Here is a 27,971-nt window from a genome sequence, read left to right on the forward strand (position 1 = left end):
AGTCCAAAACTTGCCTCTCTATTATACAGGGATGTCTTGTTTTGCTTCCGCGTTTCAAAGCAGGTAATTTTTAAGTCTTCCAGTAACTTTCACGCAGCTTTTGTTCTCGAAAATACTGAGTTGAGAGGTGGGCCTCGTTAAGCTCCTACGTGGCATTTTGCACCCCCACTGCACTGATCGCTGTGTAGTTTTTTACAGCGACATTCCCAAAGCCTTTTTGTATGCTGGCGAGCGATTGGTGACCGAAAACGCGTTTCGTCTAAACATCTTTCAGCCCACAGCACGTCGATCCGACTAATTCCATTGTTTTTTAGTCAAATCAATACTTTTGTATTCGCATCCACAAACTCAGATGACTAAAAAAAATACCGCGCATTCATTTATCTCGTGTTAAGAACAAACACAAAAATAAAATATCACGGCACAAATCTGCTTATAAGTAGTGATTTCCAGTTCCTGCCTTGCTTGAATCGTATATTGCACTTTTTTGAGGGCAATCCAGCATATCTACACTCTAGTATGGTTTCTGCACGCCCAGGAGCTGGCATGGCTGGCCTCGTTCCTGACCGTGTACGTGGTGGTGGACTCCACGCGGCTCTGGAGGCGGCTTTCGCTGTTGCTTCTGCTCGAGTTGCACATCACCCGCGTAAGGTCACTGTTTGTGTCACTCATGGCGTTTGCCTTCGCGGCATCGCTGGTGCTTCCGCCCACCTTCGTCACCTTCCTACTGGCTGCCTTCATCTGGCGTCTCGTGGACCATATGCGAGTATGCACTTCCACCTCACTTCTTGTTGCCAACACTGAGACTAATGAGAATGTACTACATTAACGCTAGTTCGGGAGGTTACGCAAAGAGTCTGATCGAAATGCTGTTTCCGTACTCCAGTTTCGGCTCGAGTGTTGTCGGAAATTGTCGGATGTGTACGGAAGGAAGCGGGAAAGATGGATCTATTCTTGATCGATAACAGCTAGGTAACTGATGGAAAGTGTGGCAGCTGACTGGTCCTTAATACCGTAGCCAGAACTGATTGAGTAATTATCAGTAATCTATAATTTTACAAAGTAAATTATTCGATATTAGTCATTGTTCCGTAGTCTACTGTACTAAAAGCGCTAAGGCATTGAGTCGTAGTCCATCGCAGCTTATAAAAACAGGTGATGCAAACAGAAAAATATCAGGGGCTGGCCTGCACCCTAATTGCCCTTACTTTGCCCTTCTCGGGGGACCAGATTGAAGGTTCAGCATTACAGTAAATACGGTTCAGTTGAATACAGTGAGTCCTGGAATTTAAATAAAAAACGCCAAAGTACAAAAGCCTCCAAACAAACAGACAGGGTAGGAGGAGGAGGAAGAGGAGGAGGAAAGGCAGGGAGGTTAACCGGTTTGCTACCCTGCACTGGCGGAAAGAGGTGAGTGGATATAAAAGTTGTTGGACAGGATAGGACTGGCAGAGCTATCAATGTGATCAATATGTGCAAAGTGTCCGACATTAGTAAGTATAACATGGAGAAAATCGAGCATGGTATAAAAAATAGTGGTAGCCTTAAAACGAAGAAGAGGAAATTAGGCATAGGCAAAAGTCAGGTATATGCGTTAAAGGATAAGGCGAGGAATGTCATTTCTAATGTACACAAGATAATTAAAGTAGCCTAGGGGTTCTATAGCCTAAGTAGTGAGGACAGTATTATGATTGGCAGTATTAAAGGGAAATTAGACGTTCCAGCAGCAATGAGGGAAGGAGCGAAGACGGTTTAGAAGAAAGGGGAAAGCAGCTGGGAAGGATGAAGTAGCTGTATATTTCTTGATTTACAAATCGGCGGGGGGGGGGGGGGGGGGGAGGGATCGTGCTAGAAAAACAGGCCACCCTGTATACGCAATTCCTTATGATATCGACGGTACCGGAATCATGAAAGAACGCTAATAGCCTAATTCATAAGAAATGGGACTCTAAAGACTTGAAAAATTTCAGATCAATCAACTTCATATCAGTTATCCGCAAGCAATTTACTGGTATAATTGCTAGTATAATCAGGACAAGCCTAGTCTTCAATCAATATCAGAGGATTAAGCATATTTTCAGAACTGGTACTTAGTGTCCATCATATCCATACTATAAACCAAGTGATACAAAAATGCACGGAATATAACCAGCCCCTATACATAGCAACCATTCGTTACGAAATAACATTTGACTCAGTCTAAACACAGCAAGCATGTTGGCATTGCGAAATCAGGCTGTAGATGAGCCGCATGTGGAAGTACAGAAAGATATTTATAGTGGCTGCACAGCAATCGTATTTCTGTATAAAGAAAGTAATAAAAGTCCTGTAAAGAAAGGTGTTAGGGAAGGAGACACGATCTCCTCAGTCTATTCACAATTTGCTTAGAGGAGGTATCGAGAGACTTGGAATGGGAGCAGTTAAGGATAAATTTTCATGAATAATACCTCAGTAATCTGCGATTCGTTCATGACATTGCCTTGCTAAGTAACTTAGAGGATGAACTGCAAAGAATGACTCATGACCTAGAGAGGAAAAGCAGAAATGTAGGCCAATATAATATGCAGAAGGCTAAGGTAATGTTCAACAGTGTCTGGAAGGAACAGCAGTTTACAATCGGTAGCGAAGTACTGCAAATAGTAGGTGAATTTGTCTATTTAGGGAAGGAGGTAATAACCACAGATCCGGACCATAGAAGGGAAACAACCGGGATAATAAAATTAGGATAGAGTGTATTATTCAAGTACTCGCAGATTATGACTAGCAGCTTACCGGTGTCTCGCAACAGAAAAATATATAATAGTTTTATCTTACCTATACTCACCAAAGAGGATGAAAAGCAGAGGATAACGAAAAGGGTTCTGCCAGTGAAACTGCTGACGGACGAGTTAGGAACTCATCGAGGCACGCAAAGCATCGCGAAGACTCACGAGACACAAGCTAGAACTCCCGGTAAACACAAGAGCGTGCTAAACAGCTTGAGAGCAATTGTGCTTCAGTAACTATATAGGCCGACTGACTGTATGATCGAGGGTCCGCTGCCAACCATTGCTAACTTTCGTTTCCGATCAGAGCAAATGACGTTAAGGACAACGCAGAGAGCAATTGAACGGAAAATGGTAGGAGTAACGTTAAGATATAGGAAGTGTGCAGACTGAGTCAAAGAAGCAACACGAGTTACATGACATTCTAGAGGTAATCGACAAGAAGAAATGGGAATGGGCAGGGCATGCCGTGCGAATAGAGAATAATCGATGGTCGATAACGGTAACAAATTGGATTACAAAGGGAAGGAAAACACCCCGCCGCGGCCTTACAGAGGTGAGATGCCCGAATACTGTGCCGGGTTCCCGGGTTCGATCCCGATAGCCGGCGACTGCGTTTCGATGGAGGCGAAAAGGAGCGGCGTCCATGTGCTGTGCGATGTCAGCGCACGTTAAAGATTTCCAGGTGATCAAAATTACTCCGTAGCCTCCACTATGGCTCCTCTTTCTCTTTTTTTACTTTTACTCCCACCTTCCTTCCTTCCCTTATGGCGCGGTCGGGTGTCCACAGAACAAGTGTGACAGATACTGCCCCTTTCCTTTCCTGTGAACCAATTATTATTATCACGGGAAGAAAAGCGTTGCAGGGGGCGGCAGGACAGATGAGGTTAAGAAATTCTCAGGGGTCTAGTGGGTGCAGACAGCACAGGACCGCGTTGATTTCAGTGGGTATAGGCCGGCTTATTATGATGATGACGAGCCCTGGAGTTTAAATCTTGATGAAATACTTTCTTCTCTTATAGGGCATTCTTACAGGCTTCAATTTGATCTTCTAGGAAAATCAGTAACGGGAACAGCTTAACATAGACCTGACGCGAAAGAAGTAACACAGCCAAGTACTAATTTTAGACAAGCGTATGTTTTCGACATGATGCTTTGTGGTACGGTATCTCACGGTGATGTATGTGGAGGTCACCGTCTCAAAGCTGCACATGGGATAAAAATATAGTTGAGATAAAACAGGCATGATCATCATTGAGCAACATGTGAGTCGAGATATATTGCTAACATATTACGGCATATTGGTAACTAATTTACCCATCTTTCAATCTGCCCTGAGTATCGCTGTATAAACGCGCAAGTTATCTGATCGTTGCCTGTAAGCCAGTCGTCTTTCAGGGTCCCGCGGGGTGCTAGAACTAGCCGCAAAATGTGGGTAGCGCGCTGCTTTCATTGATAGGTAATATTCACGCTGGTATCTGATAAAGCGAAGGCCAGTTTGGTCAACATAAACTTGGCCACAAGTCAGCGTAATTTTACTATATTGCATCAGCATTGTACTCTGAATACTTTGGCTGGAATGTTTACGCCTACAGAACTGCTCTCACCTGAAGGTGCTCCTGCGTAAGCACTATTACCTCACTTTCGTTTGGCTGAAGTCTGCAAGAAAGGGTGGTTATATCGCGATTTCAGGTAAAATTGCCTGAATATTTCAAATAACCGAAACGAAAGACAGGGAGGTTAGTCAGGCATCGGTAACTTTGTATGAGGAGGAGTTCATTTTTTAGAACACAGACATAAGTTTTGAATTATGCTCATTTTTCTTCAGTTACCACGTGCCCTTAGAGCTCAGTCGAAAGCTCAACTGTACAAGCAAGTGCAAGCAGGTTTGCTTAGACGATTTTCCAATTGAAATTCTGGCCCACTCAGGCTTTTTTTATGATGAGGGCGGCCCGGTGATTGCAGGCCGTCTCCGTTTAATGAGCGGGGCTCATTAGGTGCAGCTGATCAGCCAGGTGAGCGGACCGCGGTGAAAATATTTATTTAAATGAAGTGAGAATGTTGTGAAGGGGAGGGTGATGCACTAGTCCGGAACTCCATTTTCGTAAGCTGCTGCCCTCGGTTCTTCCATAAGCTGGAGCTGACATCCTTCGTTGGAGCTAGATAGTGCACGTTACCTCCCACCTATTTTTGTGCGGTTCCCACCTATTTTATGCTATTTACAGCTTGCTTAGAGAGTGCTTAGAGAGCTTGCTAAGAGTAACCAATTCAATTCCAAGGGAAAGTAAGCGTAGCAGAGGGGGGCAGGAAATTAGGTGGGTCGATGCGATTAAGAAATTCGCAGGGGTCAAGTGAATGCAGATAGCACAGGACCGGTTTAATTTCAGGAAAATGGTAGCGGCCTTCGTTCTGCAGTGGGTACAGTCTGCCTGATGATATCCTCCCACCCCTGCCGCGTTGGCTGAGTTATGATATCAACAACTTGTTTTTGTTTTCAGCAGGCCCTTACAATGTGGCACAGGTCTGCCTTCTGCCCAGAAAATCTGCATTTGGATTCCATGGAATCCGGGTATATTTGCGGGGCACGAATAGTGAGGTCATGCCTGAGTCTGTAGCATACGGATGTAAATCTAATTTTTGCTAAAGTTTTTTTGCTGGTGAGACACACATCTGATGCTGCTGCTCTGGTCGATAGCTCAGGTGTTCTCTTCTATCCCAGCATTCGCGCTCGGGCTCATCCTTATCCGCTTCTTCGCCAGTAGCGCAGGTGGCTTTGGTGCCGAAGGCAGTTCCGCGGCAAGATCACTCTACTCAGCCGCTGCGTGATCATGAATCCTTGAGCTGTACCTATATCTGTAAATGATACGAACAGCTACATTTTAAATAGGATACCCTCCATTAAAACGTATGCAGCTGAAAAGCTTTGCTCGTGCAATTTGTCATGTTAATAAACTTGTACTTTTCGCCTCGAGGGTCCAGACATGGTATGAAGAGGCTGCGATCTTGAACGCGGCCGCAGATATTGCATGCGGCTCTCAATATCCCCGCAGGACGACATGGTGGTGGTTCAGGCACGTCTGAATCTGCGCGCAGCCGTTACGCCGAAGATGACGGGCGCAAGAAGGCATGATATCGACTCCTGCAATCCGTCGCAGTTGCCAACACCTCTCGGGCCCAGGTATCTCTCGAGTGGCAGCAACCGCGCTGACTCGAGGGCCAGCCAGGAGAATGTGCTGCCGGAACATCGGTTCCCTGTTTCGCTTATGCGGATCAATGAAATTTCGAGGCAGCTCACCAGAGCTTTCCGATCAGCCTGCACCGAGTCTCCCATATTGCGAGCTCTGCGTACCAAGGGGCTGTCCCGTTCTGCGGACGCTGTGGACAGCCAGATCAGGAGCGAGCTGTACAGTACCGGGTCGGATACAAGGAGCATGACATCCACACAAAAGGCAAATAATTTTTTTAGTAAACGAAAACTGCCACAGAATAAGCTTAAGAGGTCTCACCAGCGCGAATGCCGCCCGTATAGGTTTGCTTTGGTTTATGGGGTTTACGGCCCAAAGCGGCTCAGGTTATAAGAGACACCTAGAGCTTAGGGAATTTCGACCACCTGGTGTTCTTTAACGTGCGCTGACATCGCACAGCACGTAGGTGCCTTGCTTTCCGCCTCCATCGAAAAGCGGCTGCCTCATTTTTTTCGTTCATTTTTGTTTTTATCGTGATATTTTCACCTAAAATAATAAATTGTGTGTTTAGAGTGAACTTTTACTTTTGTTCACGTTAGGAAAGCACTGATGCAACGGCAAATAAGGAACGAAAGATGGAGGAACTACTCTGCTGCAATTTATTTACACATTATTGTTTTGAGCCCCTTTTTTATCCTCTCATTATGCTTTCCAATCGTTTTTTGATCAATATTTTTTTGTTTCTGCGTTACACAGATGATCGCAGGGTGTCTGCGATTCATCCTTCAGCTGATTACCTGAGGCAAAGTGAAAAGATTTACGCGTTGCTAAAACTTTCTAAGGGAAGGAACGAAGTGAGAAAGATGCGCTTCGTTTGTGGGCACAGTGTGCAGCGAATCCATCAACTATTATAACTGCATTAACCGTATGGCAGATTATACGAAGCATCGTCTCAGGGCATTTCCCTCATTTACAAGCCGCTAGTGTACACGCACAGAACGCTGACGACGAAAGCGTGTAGCTAGCTGTGGCTAGGATCCTTTATTGTACTCTTAAAAACATGGCTTCTGATGAGGTCGAATTCTGCAGAAACCCTCTCACACAAAACTAAATGGGACAAAATTTCGCTCGCATTGTCATTCCTTGTTCGCACAAGTGGAAGAGCTCATACTTTCGTTCCAGGGTGGTATTTGCAATTTGGAGTTAAATATTGTCATCTATGAACACAAAACTTTCAAATTTCATTTGTCTTCGAGCTGGTGAGACCTCCTAATGAGAAAAAGTTAAACTGATGAGTGGCGAACTATTTCTTTTAACTTCGCGAGACCTGTATTAACACTGTAATTTGGTTTATGTAAATATTTACAGCTTATAATATGATCCTGCAATCAAAGAAGGAGAACACGAACAGAACATTATACTTCAGAAAAATCTATTTCCTACTCGGCCAAAACGGTGCTGACTATGAGGTCACTGCGCAACGTCTATATATTTTAGCGCATGATGAGCTGCATGCCGAAGGGAGCCCTCAGGTGATCTAGAATGAGCAAACAATTAGGCTCATTTTTAATGTGGTTACTATACTAACATACGCAACACAATTGGGGGTTGGCTACTGGTATGTAGCGCTACGAGTACCGTCTACCATTCTTGTCAATTGTAACCAGGCAGGCCACTGGTTTGACCACGCCCCATTTGCAGCAACGTTAACCCAAAGCTTTTGCGTTTAACTTGTCAAGTGTCACTATACCATTAGATATGGTGGCTGTGCAATGAGATACACAGGGTGCTTAACGGACATAAATTATTTAAGACATTTGAGGTAAGGCTGTTTGCAACCGAGCCCTTACTACACCACCGAAAACCATAAGGTCTCACAGGTGAGGAAAACGGTTCTTATCTTCCACCTAAGAAGCGTAACAAACTCCCTTGCCATGTTACCTTTCGAAAAGAAGCAGCATTAGACATATCTCGCAAAGCTAATCCGAAAGATTTTGCTCGCTGTATCGTTTCTCTCCACTGGGGACAAGAACCTCACGTAGAACCGAAATCAAGGACGATGTCTTCTACAATCTTTTATTTGTACGTATTGTAGCTCCATAGGCGATGTAATACGCGTGGCGATATACGAAACAGGGCAAGTAGTTGCGTATATATGTTCATACATGAACACATACATACACGTACATACAAACACACAAGCTGCAATATAAAATGAGCAAGCCATAGGTGTCAGTGACATTTATTGGCAGTCAAAAATTGTATAAATGAAAGTGAATGAACTGCAGCGAGCAGGGACTGCTCCTGTCTCGATACGAGAACTTCTATATGTCAGCTGATTGGCTCTGGAGGTTGTTGGTTTCTCTACATTGATTGCTGCCCCTCGATTTTTTTCATTCCTAGCGGTCTGGCACCGAGACGTCAGCAGTGAAGTTCCATCGAGTGAAGAGGTCCTCAGCAGGGTCATACACCAAGAGGCAACGTCGCCTATCTGCGCCACCGCTGACTTCCAGTTCCGGTAGAAGCATGCAGAGCGCTGGTCCCACGTTCCCGCGCTTCATTACTCCCACTCTGAATCTTCGAACCGGTTGGTACACGCCACAAAGCAAGATCAGCACTGGGCAGCCGTCCAGGGGAAGGGCGGGCCTGCCCTTACCGAGCGTCTCGTCGACTTCAACAGCACCGAAACGGACGAGGTCTCGAAGCCTTTTCTCAAAGGCGGAAAAGCCAGACAATTCAGGGTAATTAGACTCTTTCTGCGGTTAGCAAGCCGATTAAAGCTTGCCACTGCTTTGACCAAGCCCAATTGCACATTTATCAAAATATGTTGCATCTAACTTGCGAAATTTTGCTCCACCAATCTATGAGATTAGGGCTGAAGATGAGACTGGCAAAGTTCAGCGCGCGCCTTTTCTGACTGAAGACCCGTTTCTCACCTATTGAAATAAATCGAATCAAATCAAATTTTTATTTCCACCATGCACATTCCACAGATGGAGGACGACGGAAAAAAAGCTGCGAAGAGGTGGCTTGACGAGTCTGTAGGCCTAGTCAATGAGTGGTGTTTGGGCAACAACAATGAAATACATTCAAGCAAATAAAAAACACTTGATCAGTGCAGAACAAAAAGTAAAACAAGGGAGTCCGAGAAACAAAATCCCAGGATAAGCAAAATCATTTTTCATCTTCTGTAAACATAGATCGAAGCTTCGCAGTGGAGCAGATAAATAAGTCAAAGTTAGTAGACAGATAATGGTTTAACAGTGGTGGTAAAGAATAACAAGCGTTCCATGCCAGAGCTTAAACGGGGTGCAACGACTTTCCAATATTCTCTGTGTCTGGTAGCGTAATATTGCTCATTCTTTTCTAAATGCTCAGAGTATCAAGGTTATGTATATTATACCTGACTTCATATTTGAACCTAGTACTCAAACGATAGAGGTATAGATGGTAAGCCGTAATAACATGCGCTCTATGAAAAAAAAAAAAAACCTGCGGTTGTTGCGTTGTAACCAGTGTTGTACACGTGGCGCAGGTATCGTTTCTGCATAACGTAAACTTTTTGTAGGTTGGAGGATGTGGTTGTACCCCAGACAAGTTGGCAATAGTTAACGTGTGAGTATAAAAGGGAATTATAGACCAATAGTTTAAGTTTTGAAAAAAGAATGTATCTGAGACGACCGATTATTCAAGTTATTCGAGCTAGATTTGTCACTAGTAAGTTCACATGAGGTTCCCAGGACATGTGCGCAGTAAATGCAACACCAAGGCATTTGAAATGTTTAACTATGTCAACAGAACGAGAGTTAAAATAATATCGGCATGAGGCAGGATTGGCTTATTCTTTGCCCGAAAGATAACCGCTTTTGTTTTATTCTCGTTAACCCTCATAGAATTATATGAGGATCATTGTTCTAGCTGAACTATTGTGTCATTACAATTAGAGATAACGTGATCAATGTCCCTCTCCAATATCTATACGTGCGTGCCTACCCTGCGCCAAGCGACGCTGCTTTCGAAACAAAAAAAAAATTATTTCGAAGCATCTGCGCCTCTTGTGCTAAGAAACGTTTCTGTTTATGCCTGGAGAGAAGTTCTGTAAGTTTCCAGCCTATTCCCTAACTGTTTTTACCGGGCAGTGTTCTTATCAGCTTCCTTCTCCTTGGCAGCACCAGTGCGGCTACGGTGGGCGGCTCTACTGTGATTAAGTTAAATGAAAACTGGAAAGCGCATGGTATGAGAAATAGTAATTGCCCACACTCCTCAACTAGCGGGCCGATCGTTAGCGAATTCAAGGACGTGGATGTCACCATGAACTACTGGAAGCCTCTTTTTCATATTAGAACCTTTGGTGGGTCTTCTGCTACTGCGAAAACCACTCACTCTAGAGAACGTAGAAAATTATTCGGCATCTTCAGCCGTAAAGTTTCTTCCGATGAGAGGCACTCGACCTCGTTTATTCTTTGTATCTTCGCAGATTGCGCTGCCAATTTAAACTATTCTAATCTGTTGATGAAAAAAATAAAATGTTTATAAGTCCAGGTCATTCACAGATAATGACTACATTGGCGGTCCTCAAGAACGTTCTCATGTTCCATGCTTGGATTTATAGGAGACAGGCGAAAGCGCAAATGCAAACATTATATATAAACATCTTCCATGAACTTGCAGCGAAAATTAAGCTCACTTTTCCGAGTTTTTGTAATAAACCATGAAATTGTTTATTGAAACATACGTCACCTTATTACGCTTATATTGTATTCCTCATAACCGATTTTCCTTTTGGACATTGCACTACATATATCATATATGCCATAATTATACGTGGACATTTTTCGTCTTAGTCAGGTTCTCAATGACTTAACTTTAATAAAAGAATTGAGATAATCTGAGAAAGAACACTGAGTGACTGCGTAGAGATCCTAGCAACGTTTACTCCCTTTCTAGGGCTGCGATGACGGAAGGGTAACTTCTTCAAACTCGTAAAAGTGAAAATGGAGCAAAGCAGATATATCGGCAACAGCGCGCTTAGCGGCTCGCCATGAGCTGGCCGCAGCTTTTCTGTCATTTCCTGTAAGAACAGAATTCCGGCAGTATAGTACAGGTGAATAGGTTTTGTAAGCTTGGCCACCCTGCGTTTAAGATCCCATGCACATGAAATATCTTGTCTAAACTTCTGACCTTGAAATTACAACAAAACGTGCAAGAACTTCGGGCGTTAGTTCTTACACTGTTCGTCGCGTCAACGAAGAGCAACCACAACTACTAAGAGCCTGAAACGAGTAATCAAGTTTCAATGCAGAAATGCAACGCGCGATGAAGGCGATCTGTCCTCGAAGGGTAGTGCTCTACTACGCTGCCCTTCGCTTCAGTGTCTATCTGACCGCGAGAAACATCTGAAAACAGCCTTCGTCTTCGTTATTTTTTCTGGGGGCGCAATCAGCGGCACCCCATGTTGCCGGAATATTGGTAATTGTACTCGGAAGCACAGCAAGCGCCGCGAAAACCAATGCAGACGTGACAAAGGTTTTTGCATACGCCACGAAAGTCACTCCTGACGCCAGCGCCACCGCATATCCACTGAAGTCATGGGCTGACGCTGGTGCATAAGCTCCATGCAGAGCCTTTATCACAAATGCAATCTCTGTGAGTTTCTTGCATTAGAGTAATCTTAACGTTTTAGGCTCCTTTAAGATAATATTGTCGTTCTTCCAAGCATCACAGAAGATCAAGGTATTGAGGCTTTGTACACACAGGGCGGCGAGCTTCTCTAAAAAAATCTCCCCATCTTCCCGGCTGTCCATGAACAGTGCTGCAGACATCTAATCCTTGTCCGCTGCTTTTGTCCTTCGCATTGCTTCCAAGGTTTAGTTTACATTCGCTTTCGTTACCGGCGCACAGCCCAGTTCATCTACTCCGCTGTCTCGTTATTAGAGTCCCGGTTACTTCGGTTACTGCATAGATCAGTGTATAACACCTCGGCTACGTTAACTACCTTATTTATATTAGCAATGACTTTGCCCTGCTCGTGCTGTAGCGCATAATTTTCATTCCTTCTTATGCCTCAACATTTATCCGCCTGGTGCTTGAAGGACTAGCAAGGCGAAAATAACGAATAGAACTACGGGGGCGCAAGACGAAACCTCCGCTTTTTTCTGGACATTTTTTAGTTGTTAGTTTTCCTGTGAACGCTATGAAAGATTGACTAATCAAATAGCGCATCAAAAGATGCTTTTAACTAGAATCTTCAGTTTAGACTTTTAGGCATTACAGTTTAGATAAACCAGTTTATAATTAAAAAAACAGCATATTTGAGCAGGACATTTGAATTTTCTGTTGTTGTTTCTTTTGTCTTTAAAAGAAAAATGAAGCATTGCTTTTTCCCGTCTGGTGGCTCTTCAGACGCAGGAGTTTTACTCTCGCATGTTCTTGTAGATTCATTCTGGACATATAGGGAAATATTAGTGTTGCAGGGAGTTTATGGTGCCCCTAACACGAACATGCTGTTTATCACGAAAAGCTGAGGGTTGATGAATGAAGCATAAGTGGCGGTAATAGATGTAATATTCTTTGGGGAATGTAGTGCAGACGCTGGATCAGCAGATCACTGCACCACACAGTGACTTCATCAGCGTACAATAAGAACCTAATGTCTCCGGAAGAACGTTATTTATTTGTCATGAGATAGGAATCGAGGCGATAGTAAATAAATCTGGTGTGGCCACTGATGAATGCTGCGGCCACGGACGAATGAGTACGAAGGCGCCACCACTGAGGCATTCCGGAGATGGACTGCCTTCAAGAAAGATTTTACAACAAAGCGCTCTTCGTTCGGAACAACAATTGGTAGTTACCATTATTAGGGACAAGGAGGGTGCAGTGTGGGCCAGAGAAAAAACTCGAGTTAATCGCTTTTTGAAGAAATCAAGAAGAAGAAATGACCACGGACAGGGCATGTTGAGCGGAGGGAGGATACCAGATGGTCGCTGAGGGTAATATTAGATTTCAAGGGAAGGCAGGTGTAGCCGGGGGTTGGCTGAAAGCCAGATGGGCGAATAAGATTATGAAGGTTGTGGGGGTCAAGTGGATGCAGGTAACCCAGAACCGGGTTAATTGGAGGAATATGGGGAGGCCCATGCCCTGCAATTGGTATAGTCCGGCTGTTTCTGCTGCTGCTACTGATGATGATGATGATAATTGTGCTCTTCGTGCATGCCATTGTCTAAAAGCGCTAAAAGGTTGTAATTACAGTAGACGACATCTGTTTACTTATTACACGTGAACTATTTATCCTCATTGTCCTCTATTTTTGCGTTTCTTCTAACATTCATTTATTTGCAGAGGCGTTCACATAACAAGGCATCTAACTTGGTCTTTTCACATCACTTCCGTAATTAACAATGCCAACCGCGCTCTCGGCTACCTTCGTCGCAACTTTTTCTCTGCTCCCATCACACTTAAACTTCTGCTCTACAAATCTCTAGTTCGCAGTAAGTTGGAATATGCTGCATCTATCATTGATCATCAGCGTTTTTGTTCAGCGTCAGCTAATATTATATGATTAGAATTGTAACACCCTGTACATAACTGCATATCTACTGCACTCTATATATATCTATTGTATTCTACCACTCCCCTCTTAAATGCCTCGGGCCTTGAGGGTAAAATAAATGAAATGAATTATGTGGTATACTATATGCAGTGATTCGTTTAACGCCTTTATTTACATGTTACACGCGAAAACTTTATCCCTGCAGTATGTGATATACTGCAGTGCGCTTGCCGTTCAGGTCACAATCCAGCGGAAGCGATGTGTCCAGTCTTCGCTGGATATCCGCTTCTTCGAGTAAGGGGAACTCGCCCGACGTCAGTGCCACGAAGCAAGAGACAGTCCGCGAGCGGACTGTCTTTCAGGTCAAGCAGTTCCCGGCAAGGGAAAGAGAAGGTATGGCAGCTGTAGTCAGGTGACAATGAAATGCCCACTTACTTTCATGCCCTCCCGTCTGTCACACTGAACTGCCGTTGGGACATGCTCCAGTGTGTCGCTTGTTTCTCTAGATCAGAAATATTGTAGAAAGCCTCTGAACCATCTTCTTGGTTCAGTTGCGTCCGTGGCGCACGTAACTATGGCAGTGACTGTACCACACGGCATGACATAATCTGATGGCACTGATAAGCAATGTGAGCCCCTAATCCAGTTGTGAGAATTCTGAATAATACCTTCGAAATTTGAAAATCATATTCAGAGGCACACAATTATAGTTCACACTTGACATCCGCCTTTAAGAGTATGACGCGATAGCGTAGCCTACCACCCCACGTATAAAGCCCCGCTTTAATCAAACCGTAGCGTGCCTACGTGGTCTAGGGGTAACGCGAATAAGATGTTAAGGCAGGCTGATTCTGATATCACCCTCCCATGTGAAAAAATAGGACCTTGTTAACAGTTCCTGCCAAATATAACATCAGGCAAACACATCGTCCAGTCAGTGCGCATAGCCATGTGAGCTGCCAGCGCTATTCTTGTGATTTTTTGCTGACAACGCCAGCGTCGACGCCTCGGAGAAACGTATGCTTCCAATGGGTCCGCAGTTTACAAAGAATGGTTGTTTATCGAAGGAGTCTGAGCAATGGTGCTATCATCCCAAAACTTCGAAATATCCGAAAACACCAGTACGCTTTGTGTTTTAGTATTGCGTGCACTCGCTAAACAAGGCTAGTTCAAGAATTCGCATTCTTTGGTAACTCCAGCACATGATCAATATAGCGCAGTACCGTAGTAGATAACACAAGTGATTTCACGAATTTTTAGATTCCGCTTCCTTCTTTGATTAGATTATTTGTCGACGATTGTATAGCTTGCAAAATTGAATTGCCGTGATACGGAAATTCTGCAGGAAGATTTAAACAACAACCTAGTCTTGGGAGCTACAGTTAAATACTGAGAAATGTTATCATCTAACATTTTCGATAAAAAAAGGGTAATAGCTTTCGTTCGAAATTGAAAATAGTATGCTGAAACTAAAGGCCGAACTAAAATACCTAAGTGTTACTTTCTGAGATCTCACATGCCATCAACACGTAAATAAGAGAAATCCTTAACTTAGTAAACCATACACCTCGTAATGCTGCCCATAAATTAAAACTTCCAACTTATAAGGCTCTGGTAAGGCCGCACTTGGAGCACGCTCGTCGTATGGAATCCCAATCAACGCAATTTCATCTACAAGATCGGTAGCTGTTATTAAAAACGTTTACAAAACCGGGAAGCCAAGTTCATATTAAAGCCATATTCAAGAGACGCGCAAACATCACTGAAATGAAAACCACAGTCGGACTAAAACTATTGGCGGAAAGGCAAAAAAGTAGGATAAATCTGATGCACTCCATATATTATACAATGACAAAAAGGGAGAGGCAAAATATATTCAAGCCCTGTCAGCTGGAAGGGACCACGAAAATAAGATTCGCAAAATTAAGTGCAACACAAATTACATGAAATTCCTCTCTTTTTTTTTTTCCTAAAAACAATCACTGAACGGAATAAGCTTCCGGCGCATGTGGCGGGCGCTAGTAGCAACACGTTTGTTTCCTCACTGAACGAGATCTAGTCCCACGCACTGTAGTTGTTTGTTTCTGTATCTGTTCACAAGATCTGTTTGCACTTTTTTTGCATACCTTGATGCTGTCTGTGAAATTTATTCCCCTGCTGTAACGCCTTGGGACTGCAGGGTGCATAGTAAATAAATGAATAAATAGAATCGTTGAGCCCATCAGTTGAACACCAAAGCCACTTAGCCAGCGTAACAAGACTCATGTGAAGGTTATGCTTTTGAGCCGAGTTCGCGAATAAGACCACTCGCAAGCCCGACATGTGCGCCTTTTCTGGGCATAAATTCACTCCGAGGGCCACGCCGAGGTAGTGCAACGGTTAGGGCTCTCGACTTCTGAGCCCAAGGATGCAGGAATGAATGCCATATGCAAGGCTTCCGTTTGTTGTGCGATGTCAGTGCACGTTAAAGAACCCCAGATGGTCGAAATTTCCGGAACCCTCCACTACGGCGTCTCTCATAGCCTGAGTTGCTTTGGGACATTAAATCCCACAAACCAAAAAGAAAAAGGGATAATCTATTTTATGCGTTCAAACTTAGCCTGTAAACAGTTCTGCCAGGGCTCAGTGCATGTTACGTACCAACTGTATATTTTTACATGAGTACACTTTTTTTATACTTTTCAGGTCACATTGGTGACACGTCAAGACATGAGCTCGGAGAAACGTATGTTTCCAAGGAGTCTGCAGTTTGCAAAGAATCGTTTTTCTTCATAGTGCCTAGGTAGAAAAGTACCGTATGACATCTGCCAGAGGGCTCTGAGTATGGGTGCGAATATCCGAAAACTTCCAATGGTGATGCAAATATCTAATGCTCGAGCGAATCAGTTACTGTATATTCAAAATTATTCGAAATGTGTCGACTATGTACTAAGGATTATGAATTCTTTTTCAACATAAGAATGCTTGAAGCACGTCATAATAATATTCGTTGATGAATGTTCCAAGAACAAGACCAACGCAAACAGCACGTATAATTCTGCAATGATTGGTGCGGACGGTAAGAACAGATCAGCTCTTCACCACCGAGAGCATCACAAGGCCGGTGCATCGCCTTCTTTCCATGCAGCGAACGTCATGACAACAGGATTCGCCGTGATGGGCAGATGAACCAACGAGCCCACATCTGACTGAAGTCACATGGTGTCACCTCACTATGTTACTCATTCGCGTGCGCACAAACCCATTTGCATACCCATCATTGCCCATACGGTAATCGTGACGTTCGTCGCTGAGAAAGAAGGTGATGCGCCGCTTTTGTTAACCGCTGGGGGGTGACAATTAGCTCAGTTAAGTGATTCGTTCATGTGCCTGTGTTCATAATGCTCTTGCATGGCTTATATTGGGGCTGCATGGACAACATGGCTAGCTCAGAGAGGTCTAATCTCTTATTTTATAGCTTTTTTTTTCTTGCACCTCCTCTTTCTCGTAAGCAAATGTTTGCCATCTCATCTCCTGAGATGGGGATCTTGTATACACTCGGTCATCATTGATGGGAAAAATTATTTTAGTGCAAATGTACTATTTCACGAGGTCTACCCGGGCCTTCAGGATGAGCGCCACAGACACAGCGCCTTTCTTTCCTTGTAAACCAATTTCTAATGAAAGCATTAGTAGGGTATGTAAAAATGATAAATCGTGATGATGGTAATTACCAACATGGTAATAAAATAATATTTTATGATAATTAGTGGGATAAAAGAATAAAAGAAAAACTAAAAATAACAAAAATAAATAAATAAATAATATAGCATCTTGCTGCGCCTCATGGTTGCCTGCATAGGCGCACTGCGCAATCTACGGTGCGTCAGACCACACTAGGATAAGCGTAACCAAATCGAAATTTAAAGAAAAAAAAAGTAAATAGCGACCAACAGCTTAAATTTATTAAACCGTGCTTTCCCGCGTCTCACTCTGTGTAACCTTATTTGAAACCCTAGTAATTTTTTTTCTTTGGGTTAACTTGAGGCTCATAGTTTACATACCGAGGTTACAGCACTTTAATAGTGATTTTTGGTGTAGATTTATCGGCGCATTTTACAATCCCGGATGCACTGTTTTGCAGTATTACTCGTTTGGCACAACTGTTCTGAAGAGTAGCGAAAGTTAAAGTTCTGTTATTATTAGATTCGGTATACAGCGAAGCTACACTATGCGCATTCGGTTCGTGGCAGAGCTACGCTATTCATATCTAAGTTTGGAAATATAATAAGATATTATTCGCGCTCCTGGGATTATTCGCGCTCCTGGGATGGATGACTCTGAGGACTTCATATTTTGTTTGGCTCAAACTTATCCTACAAACCGTCTCTCGGGCAAGCAGGTATTTTTTGTTTCGCGTCATTATGTTTTTGAGCGTGATTGTAGACCAGGTTCAGAAATGACTGGCCCTTTTATCGAGCTCTCATGAAATCAGCTTAGTGAGCTGACAGTTTACACATAGTGCATAGTAAACTACAGATTTTACGATTTGTGACTGATGGCAATTACTGTGTTCAGAATACGGAACCTTAAGTTAGAATCACCCGATCGCATTCAGGTTTAGAGTTTATAAATAGATTATAGATGTTTTAATACCCTCTACCCCATATCTGTGTCCAGGGTGTACAGGCGAATACAGACTGTGCTGGTGGTAGGCGTGGCCTACACTTGTCTCGTGGCTACCGAGTGCAGCTTCAGATGTACAGCCAGGCTCATCATCGACGACGTCTAAGCCGCGTAAGACACCGCATTCAATATTTCACAACCCATGCATGTGAACCAAATGAGCATGCACCCTCTGCGGCCTTTATTAAAGATTCGTCAAAGAAGCTTGCTCCTTCCCTACAGGCTCAATAACACTGGAAATACAGCCATGCATTGCTGATAAGCCTTGCAGTCGCTATCAGGGTGTTATCCTCCTGCGCATTTACCATCTACCAGTCCGATATAAAAGGAAGTGCAGTATTGTCCATCCCAAACTCCTTGAAAACCTGCTTCTGACAGTAAACCTTCGCTTATGAAAGCATTTTCTGCCGTTCGGCGCCATAACAGCACACATTTGAAGAATAGAGCAACTGTGTACGAGTAACGACGGATATTGTATGAGCAATAAATTGAGAATAAACTGAGAACGAATTTGTTTGGCCATGAAAGGAAATTATAAATGTTAGCTATTTGATAATGGGGGTTGAGAATATATTTTACTTCGGATCATTGTTCTAGCTCCTGGCAGAATGAGACTACGGTATACGCTACAACCCAGCTTAGAGAATAATAATTCGACCATTATTTTCTGGACCAAAATACGAAATATTATACCTTCTCTCGTTTATTCCTCCATCTTTAATTCAGTGGACACTTCACCTGCGTAGATGGGTCTTACAACGTTATATGCCAATTACGTATTTTAGATTTTTACTTTATTTTGAAAAGGCAAGAACTCTCTTTTTGTGTGTGTGTGTTTTCTCTTTCCACTGTCGCACATGCAGCCAGAAGAAACCGAGCCCGCTCAACATGTCCTCGTACCTGGTCATCCTTTTCGCCGTGCCTCTGATTTCGATCGTGGTGTTTTGGGTCTTCATCTACCGTTTCTACCTCACTGACAAGTGCGTTAGGAACACCGCTTTAGAGAGTAGAAGATTTTGCAACCCTTCTGTTAAGGGGCCTAGCTCCACTGTCACTTGAATTACACCATGAACAGGACATGCTTCCTTGGCCTGCAACAAGGTACCAACTCTCCTGAGACCGTATTCGGAGCTTGCGTCGTTATCGAAAGTGTCGCTATCTCACGTGACCTCGAGTCATCTGATTGGTGGAAACGCCGGAACATGATGTTGCCACCTCTTCCTGTTCCGCAGTGGCAACACCCGGTTCCGGCGTTACGACCAATCAGATGACTAGAGGTCACGTGAGATAGCAACACTTCGATAATGACGCAAACCCTGAATATGGGCAATGTGCTCGCAGAATTTGTCTCAAATGAAGGCACACCACTCCTTCCCTCATGCATAGTTCGAAGATCTACTACGAATCTTAAGCGATTCCACATACACCCTAAAATATGTGGTAGAAATGCTATAAAGTTACAGCACGTGATAAAATTTTATATAAATTTAGCATTGAAGGGCAGAGCTAGAATCTCTATAAAGTCACCAATTTTGTTGCAACTTTCTTCTCTCACTAGTCGAGGCTTTTATAGAAAACATTGTCGCATGTTCGGTGGCTCGGAGGTGGCAATAAGAAGGCAAGGAGCTTTTAAAAATGACAGGGGGCTAGTCCAAAGGAAACGGCTCGAACTACACAGACGCGCAAGCGCGAGTGACACTTGTCGTCCTTTGTTCTTCAGTCATGCTAGGTGGCATTAACCCCCCCCCCCCCCCCTTTCCTCCCGCTTCCGAAAAAAAAAAGAATGAAGAAAAATGAAGAACGCGAGAATGAACAGTACGGAAATCAAGACAGGCAAAAAACAAGACATGCTGACATCGGTGGCCGTGCGTCAACAAAACAGTACGGCTTAAGCTGCACAATGTGCGCCATGTCGAAGCTGGGCTTTTGACGTTTTGGTTGTGTCGACTCCGGAGCCATCTGTAATCACTTCATAGCTTGATGTCACGGACACTGCGTAACACTTTGTAGGGCTCAAAGTAACGGGGAAGAAGTTTCTCAAACAAGCCTTGGAGGCGGACTGGTGTCCACACCCAGATTTGGTCGCCCAGTTGATAGCCAACATAGATCAAAGAAAAACATACGTAGATTTGGTTTATTGTCCCACTTGATTCATTTAGTTCGAGTTAGCTTCGATAACGACTAAGCGAGCTCTTAAACTTAAGCGAGCTCTGGGAATTAAAGAAGGGGAACTGCAAAATAATAATGCATTTGGAAGTGCAAAAACGTTGATCTTAAAGATCTTACTTATGAATGCGTGATCCAATACACGTAAATCAACCGCCTTACTAAAATGAGGACATTTTGCTCCCTCAATGTTATGCTACGGGCACGGCGCCTATTTTCCCATTGCTTATACACGACATTTCTTTCTCAAAGCATAGCCTTATCGATTTTGTAACATATAAAAGCAATTTAATGTAACCGTTTTTAAGCACTGAAATTTTATAGTTGCTAATAATTCATCCTACGTCATTGCATCTTCTGTGAGGAGACTTCTGTATCACTGAAAACGTGTAGAGCAGCTCCGCAGCCCTGACTGCTGCCCCTCCGACGCCGACAATGAACACTGCATTTAACAAAACTTGAAGTTGGGCTAGATGGTGCATTGCAACTCGACTGAAGATAAAGCGCACAGGAAGACGCACACAAGAGAAGAAGACACAGGACACGCGCTAACTCTCATCTGGTTTATTTGCAGCAATAACAGCAAATATATGCTGAAAAGGGGTCATGCGCAGTATATATCAATAACATAAAGACAGAGTCAAAATAAGGAATATTACAAAACATGATCAAGGAATATCACAAAACACGATCAAGAAACTGATCTCTGCCTTCCAGAGCCGCACCGACGTATCGCTGACACACCTATCTCCCCTTTTCCCGATATGGAATGCCTCCAAAAGCTCTCGCGCTGTCTTATCACGGCCTCTGCGCAGAATCTTAATGTTATCCAGTCGCGGCCCGCACGCAGTGCAGTTCGCGCAATGCGCTGCCAAATTTGACCCTCCACTCCTTAAAGCCCGCAAATGATCCCCTGCTCGATCATTGATACAGCGCCCGGTCTGGCCAATGTAGGCCTTCCCACAGGTCAGCGGGATCTCATATACGACCCCCATGCAGCAGTCGACAAACCGCTTAGCATGTTTTTTCTCACAACCGCTCGGTTTTCCAACACGCGAAATGCGTGAGCACAGCTCCGCCGTCTTCTTCGGAGCGGAGAACACCGCCGGCACGCCATGTCTGTTCGCCACTTTCTTCACGTGGTGCGCAACCTTATGCATATACGGTACCACAACAGGTTTAGCCGTATTTCACACCGGAGCAGTTTTTTTCCCAAACATGGCTCGCTTGGTTTTCTGAAGCAGGGCTTCCGTTACTGACATAATGACCGCGCAGGGGTAACCAGCAGGCAGCAACCGCTGTATTTGCCTATTAAAACTCGACTGCACAGCATGTGGGCACGACTTCGTGAGGGCAGACCCTAAGCATTGGCTAGCGATAGCTCTTTTAACAGTTTTAGAATGTGCCGAAGAGTAGGGCAAAAGTTGTTTCTGTGCCCGCGGAGCGTACAACCAACAAACATGACCATTCCCTAAAGTAACGTTAATATCTAAAACCTGCAATGAACCCTGCGAAGGAAGTTCATGAGTGAAAACCAGACCTCTCCCATTCTGCCGAAAGTCGTCCAAAATCCCACCCACCGCGCCAGTGTACGTCGAGTTTGGAAGCTTGTTAATAATAATCAGAAAATCATCCACGTACCGAAATACCTTTAGCACACCTTTCCCATTAAAGCTCTGCTCAAGGGCGCGGTCAACAAAAGCTAAAAACACATTACAAAGAACCGGGGCAACACAAGAACCAATGCATATCCCTTGTTTCTGGCGATAAAATCTGTTCTCAAAAGAGATAAACGTAACACCAATATAAAACTCAAGCACACGTATAAAATTATCCACTGTTAGACCACTAGAGTTCTGAAATCGCACAACCCCACTTTCTTCAATAGCATCTCTAACAGCAACAAACAGGGCAGCATGAGGCACCGAATAAAATAAATCTTCCACGTCTACAGAGAATACATAGCCAATCGACGCATTGCCCTCGAGAAAGCTCACTACTTCATTCGAATTCTTCGTTAAAAAGGGGTCTTGAATCTGCAGTGAATTTAAATGCTTCTGAAGGTACTTGCTTAATACATGCTGCCAAGTACCATTTTCACTAACAACTGACCTAAAAGGCACATTCAGCTTATGTGTTTTAGCCGTAAAAAACACTGAGAGAGCATTGCACCTAGTATAACAATATCATTTGCTAACCTGTCGAGAACCAAGACTTTGCACAAGGCAGCCTCTTTACCCTTCACTCTAGTGGCGCTGGACTTTACTTCCTCGAAATTCATGGCGATCGCATCTTGCGCTCTCCTGTGGTATTCCTCTTCAGTCAACACCACGAAGTCTCCTTCCTTGTCCGACTGAAGCAGTCGTAACTTATTGTGCTGGAAGAAGGATACAACCTTCCCCCACCCATCCTTGGAACAGCCTGCATAGGTCCTGACAGTTTTCATCAGCGCGTCCACGCCATCAAGTAGGCATCTTTGTTGGTCTTCTCCTGCAGCCTTCCTAGCTATTTGCCGATTCAGCGCGAGCAATTCATGGCCCGGTACACTTGGTTCCTGACAAAATTTGGGACCCTTGCTTAAAATATTGGAAATGTCCCCCGGCAACACCGCATCTCCAACCACTCAGTAGCCCGACGAACACTGCTCTGCCTGCCCTCAGTCGAATGCAAGGCTTGGTTCAAGGTCTGGGCCCAGAGGAATTCCGTCAGATTGGCCGAACACTACAGAACGAACACTACATTATATTTCACTTCGTCGTCATCACTACCTACACCTTACTTGCCTTACCGGGCCTACGTGGTTGCCAAACCCCAGCGAGGACCTGTAGTGATCCGTGGCCTTGCTGACAGTCGATATATTGGACGCCACTGTATTCATACTGTCAATTAAAGTATTCCCCCCCCCTCTTGTATGGGGAGAACGCACTATAAGCATTTATACTTGATACGCATTATGACTTATCTGGTATGATACTCAATTACACTAAAGGCAATTGATCTTCTCAACGAGGGAATCTGCGAAGCAAAAATCCCTGTTCTTTATAATATATTCACTGGGGTTTGTCACGTCGAGCGCTCAGCAGTAGTTTCGACCAAAAGCTAACAATAATAGAAATAATAGCGGTTTTTTCATGTTTCAGAGTATTTGTACGTCTTCCCTTCCTGAATTACGAATGTAATTCAGGCGATGAAATACCAAATTTACTAAGCGAACAAGCATGACAGTGAACAATACGGGAAACCTTGTTGAAAATCACAATAGTGTATTCATGAATGGCATATATCTTATATTTCAGGGACGTCAGTCATACTGAAGATTACGCCTTTGCCATGCATGAGGTCATCAAGGAAAAATGGGAACGGCAACGTCCAATCACGTATGTGTTTCTAAGGAGCAGCGTTCGCAGCCGGTTTCAGCACCTCTGTTAGCGAATGTTGTCATCACTCATCAAACCTCAATCAACACATGTTTCCATGCGTTTACGACAGTTCTGAGTTTATTATGCACCGACTAAAGCGCTCAGAATACTTCGACATTACATACCATACTAAAAAGCAGCGCTTTGAAGAGTCTAGCTTCCGTAGAGTAGGGACCACGTGAAGAGAGTGGTAAATATTTGGCAGTGACCAAAGATTGAAGCGAAAGGAAACGGATCAGCTTCACGAGTCATATAAACACATTCCGAGACTCTTAGTCAAGGAAATACATCAAGCTATCCAGGAGGAGAATATAATTGTAGAGGATTTAAAGCATTGCGGCATTGCGCATAAAATGACGGTCTGCCGTTTTGATCAGGAAGCCTTCGGACTTTTCCTTGGACTTTTCTTTACCGGCATTTTTTTTTCTAGTGCGTTGTGGTGCAACTGGAAATATATTCAATGATAAATTCTGTTGCTTCAATGTTATGTTGCTTTATCATTCCATCACACACAACTATGAAACTCAAATTACCCAGCGCCCTCTACTACGGCAACCCTCAAAGTTTCAGTCATATGAGGGTATTAAACACCATAATAAAAACGAAACAAAACAAAACATCTATGCCAAAGTTTTGGCTTTATCCGAGGTAATTTCATGCTATCATTGGCCCTCTGACAGTGACCTTTGTCGATCTGTGCCTAATACAACCTTTCAAGTAACAATCAATTGCAAACTCCTAAGGCATTGCATCTAGGAGCTTTCTAAGTGGTATGCCTCTAAAACATGTTTAGCAGTTTCAATTTAACAACATAGGAGTCAATGGGCAGAAAAAAATACGAGCGCAACCTCGGAGAAATAGGCGAATCTCAGTCGGGTATGACTTAAAGTATTGCCATGAAAGAATACAATGGTTAACCCAATGTATGGTTTTATCTCACTTACGTGATGCACTTTAAACTCTCCTGCAGTGCAAAGGAGATCGTGGGCCTCCTGATGCTGTTTGGAATCGGCCTTTCGCTTGCAATTGATACAGGCCGTTGCTTGGGGTACGTTTGCCTCTAGAAAATACCCATTGCCTTGGACTAATCATATATTCTTATATATACATTATCCCTTTATATTTCCGTCACTAAGTACTCTCGCTGAAAATTAAACAATATGTATATTTTTTCGGTTGCTCAGAAGTAACCCTGGATCTGCTCTCGGCACATTCGTTTTAGAGCTAAAAGATGGCCGCGATATATACGCGATAGCGTAGGTTACCAGTCCAGTTTCGAAGCCAGAGTTAAAGGCTTATACTCTATCAGCTGGGACGAGAGGTTAGCACGAGTAAACAGATCACTTCCTTCACCCTGCTCAATTCTTGGAGAAATTTTTCGTTTCGATGCTCAAAACAGTCGTCGAAGCAACTAACCTTCCTTCAAAGACCTAGCAAATGTTGTTTATAGTAAAACTTATGCTTAGGCTTGCAGTGTTCCGGCAATGAAAAAAAAAAAAAAAAGGCCTTCGAAACTGAAGTGCGGCACCACATCCCTGCTTTCTTTCTTTTTGTTGTTTTCCTACTGCACGCCACCAGTCCTTGTGCGTTGGCCTGACGATTCAGGGTTGACTAAAACTGATGATGTGAATAATAAAAGGCTACCTAAATACGGGTCACTACTGATGTATTGGATGTTATTGTGCCTGGGAGAGAATAAATAGTGTGCATGATTAAGGTAACATACAGAAAGCGAGAAAAGTGTGTCAAGAAAAAAATGCAAGTTGTAGTCGAAATCGCGAAGAAGAAATGGGCAGGTTATGTAATGGGAAGGTAAGATATGCTTTGTGCGCTATGGATGATTGGATTATAAGAAGATGCATGCGTAGCGAGGGCGGCTGAAAATTATTTTGTGAAGGAAATTATCGGCGATTAAATAGATGCAGCTGGCACTGGGCCGGGTTAATTGGAGGGCCGTGGGAGAGACATTTGCCCTGTTGTGGGTGTTGTCACCCCTTCATGGATCACTGCCTTGTCGTGGCGGAGGGGCTTGCGAAACTCGATGAAGTCGTGAGCTCTGCTGTGTAGGGCCACCCAAGATAGACAGGTCACGGCAGAGAGTTCTGACAAAATGTGATTCACTGGAGAAGGTAATGGCAACCCACTCCAGTATTTCCTGCCAAGAAAACCCTATGGCCAGTCACAATACCATTAATTGCGTGGCGTGAAATGGTCCATAGGGTCACGAAGAGTCGGACACGACTGAACGACTGAACTGAACTGGGTGTTGTCAGGCTGGTGATATGGTGTTTGGATTTATGAAAAGCGCCCCAACCTCACTGGACACTTAGTAGAACGTTAATTTGGGCCAATTGGTAGCGATTCATAATATAAACGCGTCAAAGCCGATCGACAAGAGAAAGGAAAACAACGGACAAGCGCTAACTCACTGCTAAGGGTTTCATTCGCTGAAACTTTTATATACAATAGAACAAGCAAGGGAACGAAAGCAAATGTACCATAACACATAACTAAAAGCCACACAGACATGCGCACAAATCTCGAGCATTCTTGAGAAAATGCATCTCCTTATCGCGCAGTAAAACAGTTGGTTTGCTGATACAATTCGCTTGTATGATACAATTCTATCGAAAGCCTTAACCACTTCCCGTGTTGCCTGACCTTTGTGGGTGTTTAGTATCCGTGTGTGATAGAGTAATGCAGTGCAGTGAAAGATTCACTACAGTATGTATCACCAAGCTGTTTGAACTTAAACGATCCAGAGGTGACGGTGTGGCTGTATAGCTTAACCATGTATGCCACCTTTGGAGTACCACCGCTTGGCCTTTGATCTTGATCTTGTACCTTTGACCTTGAGCTTTGATGGCGAATACAGCCTCGCGTGTTCCACCTTGTAGTTCAAAGCGTTCTTGACTCCAAAGTCTCGGCAATTTAATCGCTTTAAAACCAACTCTGGCCTTGTCTAAACCTAAGCCTAACCAAATCAAAACCAGGTAAAACGATCCTTTCCCTTTGCCAGGCTAAGTTCAGCACGGTTACATCTCAGCCATTTTTCCTTTGCCCGAGAAGAAATGTATTCAAAGGTGCAAGCGGAAGACAATCAAAGTAAAAACGAAATGCACAACCAATACTGCATAGCAACGCAGGTGCGTATCACACCATTGTATATTTGTGGATGATTTTCTTTTCGTATCCGGGGGACGTGCTCCTGATAAGAATCTGAAAAATCTAGTCCTCGTCATCCGAAATTCAAATTAATTTAGTGCGTACTTGGGTGCTCGGAGGGAACTCCGCAACAGTAGCGCGCCGGAACGCGAAGGCACGTCGGAATGAGGCCTTGAAAAGTCGGCGTGCCGAAGAGACCGATGAACAGCATGCTTTGTGTTTAGAGAAACGCAAAATTTGAAAACATACACCGCATTCTTGTATGTGGTGTTTTCTATGCTCACTCTTGAAAAGCATAGCAAAGCAACTAACATAACAGCATGCGGTCTCACAGCGTCGACTCGACCACGATGTCCTCGTTGTGCGCTATGGTGGCGGTTGGCTTCCCGCGGGCGTTGGGCAATGCCATGCTGACCGACAGCGCCATCAGCTGGCGGCTGGTTCTGCGCTGCTTGCCCTGGGACCTGGTACTGGTGCGGCTAGGAGGAAGCGCCCTGCAGCTGGTAGCCAAGGTGCGCACATTACTACACGATTAATAGGGCAGGCAAGCACAGCTACAGGACATAAAGCTCCATGCTTCATTCATATGGGTGTCCTCACTTCAATGTGCAGATATGTCCATAACTATTGCACGCACCTCTGTCAAGGCCAATGATTCAACCTGAAAGAAAATCCAACTAAAATTGAAAGATGGCAATACTTCATTGAAGAAGGCACACCGAGCTCTGAATATAACAGGCACTCAGTTCAGCGATGGGAGCTGTGTTTTTCAGCTAAATCGACGACCGACAGCCAGGCATCTCAGGGGAGCGAGTGAAGCGAACAAAAACAAAGAAGCGGAGAGGGCGGAGATACACGAGAAGAGACAGTGTAAAAAAGATAGTAGAGCCATGGTAAAAATGGCTATCACTCGAATCCATATACTTCGAGTCAAATAAAATATAAAAATCTGTTTTGCTAGTAGAGGCTGGAACCTGGCCTACAGAAGCAATGTGGCGCTCACTAACTAGTTAAGCGCGCCTCGCAAGTGATGCGCAGAATTTGTTTGGCTCGT

General features: G+C 44.0%; 1 protein-coding gene and 1 pseudogene across 1 annotated transcript in view; one reads left to right on the forward strand and one right to left on the reverse strand.

Moving 5' to 3' along the window:
• Nucleotides 1-27,971, forward strand: part of LOC146202211 (uncharacterized) — a 140,856-nt gene that overhangs the window by 111,647 nt on the left and 1,238 nt on the right. Inside the window, exons 2-4 of the mRNA XM_084584262.1 lie at nucleotides 23,630-23,710; nucleotides 24,723-24,800; nucleotides 27,252-27,429. Coding sequence (XP_084440388.1) covers nucleotides 23,664-23,710; nucleotides 24,723-24,800; nucleotides 27,252-27,429 — 303 coding nt within the window. The 5' untranslated portion in view covers nucleotides 23,630-23,663. The remainder of the gene's footprint in view (nucleotides 1-23,629; nucleotides 23,711-24,722; nucleotides 24,801-27,251; nucleotides 27,430-27,971) is intronic.
• Nucleotides 8,350-23,211, reverse strand: LOC146202215 (uncharacterized; annotated as a pseudogene).

This window comes from Amblyomma maculatum, chromosome 1, assembly GCF_055883805.1.
Source record: "Amblyomma maculatum isolate TAMU_Amacu chromosome 1, ASM5588380v1, whole genome shotgun sequence".
Lineage (NCBI taxonomy): Eukaryota > Metazoa > Arthropoda > Arachnida > Ixodida > Ixodidae > Amblyomma > Amblyomma maculatum.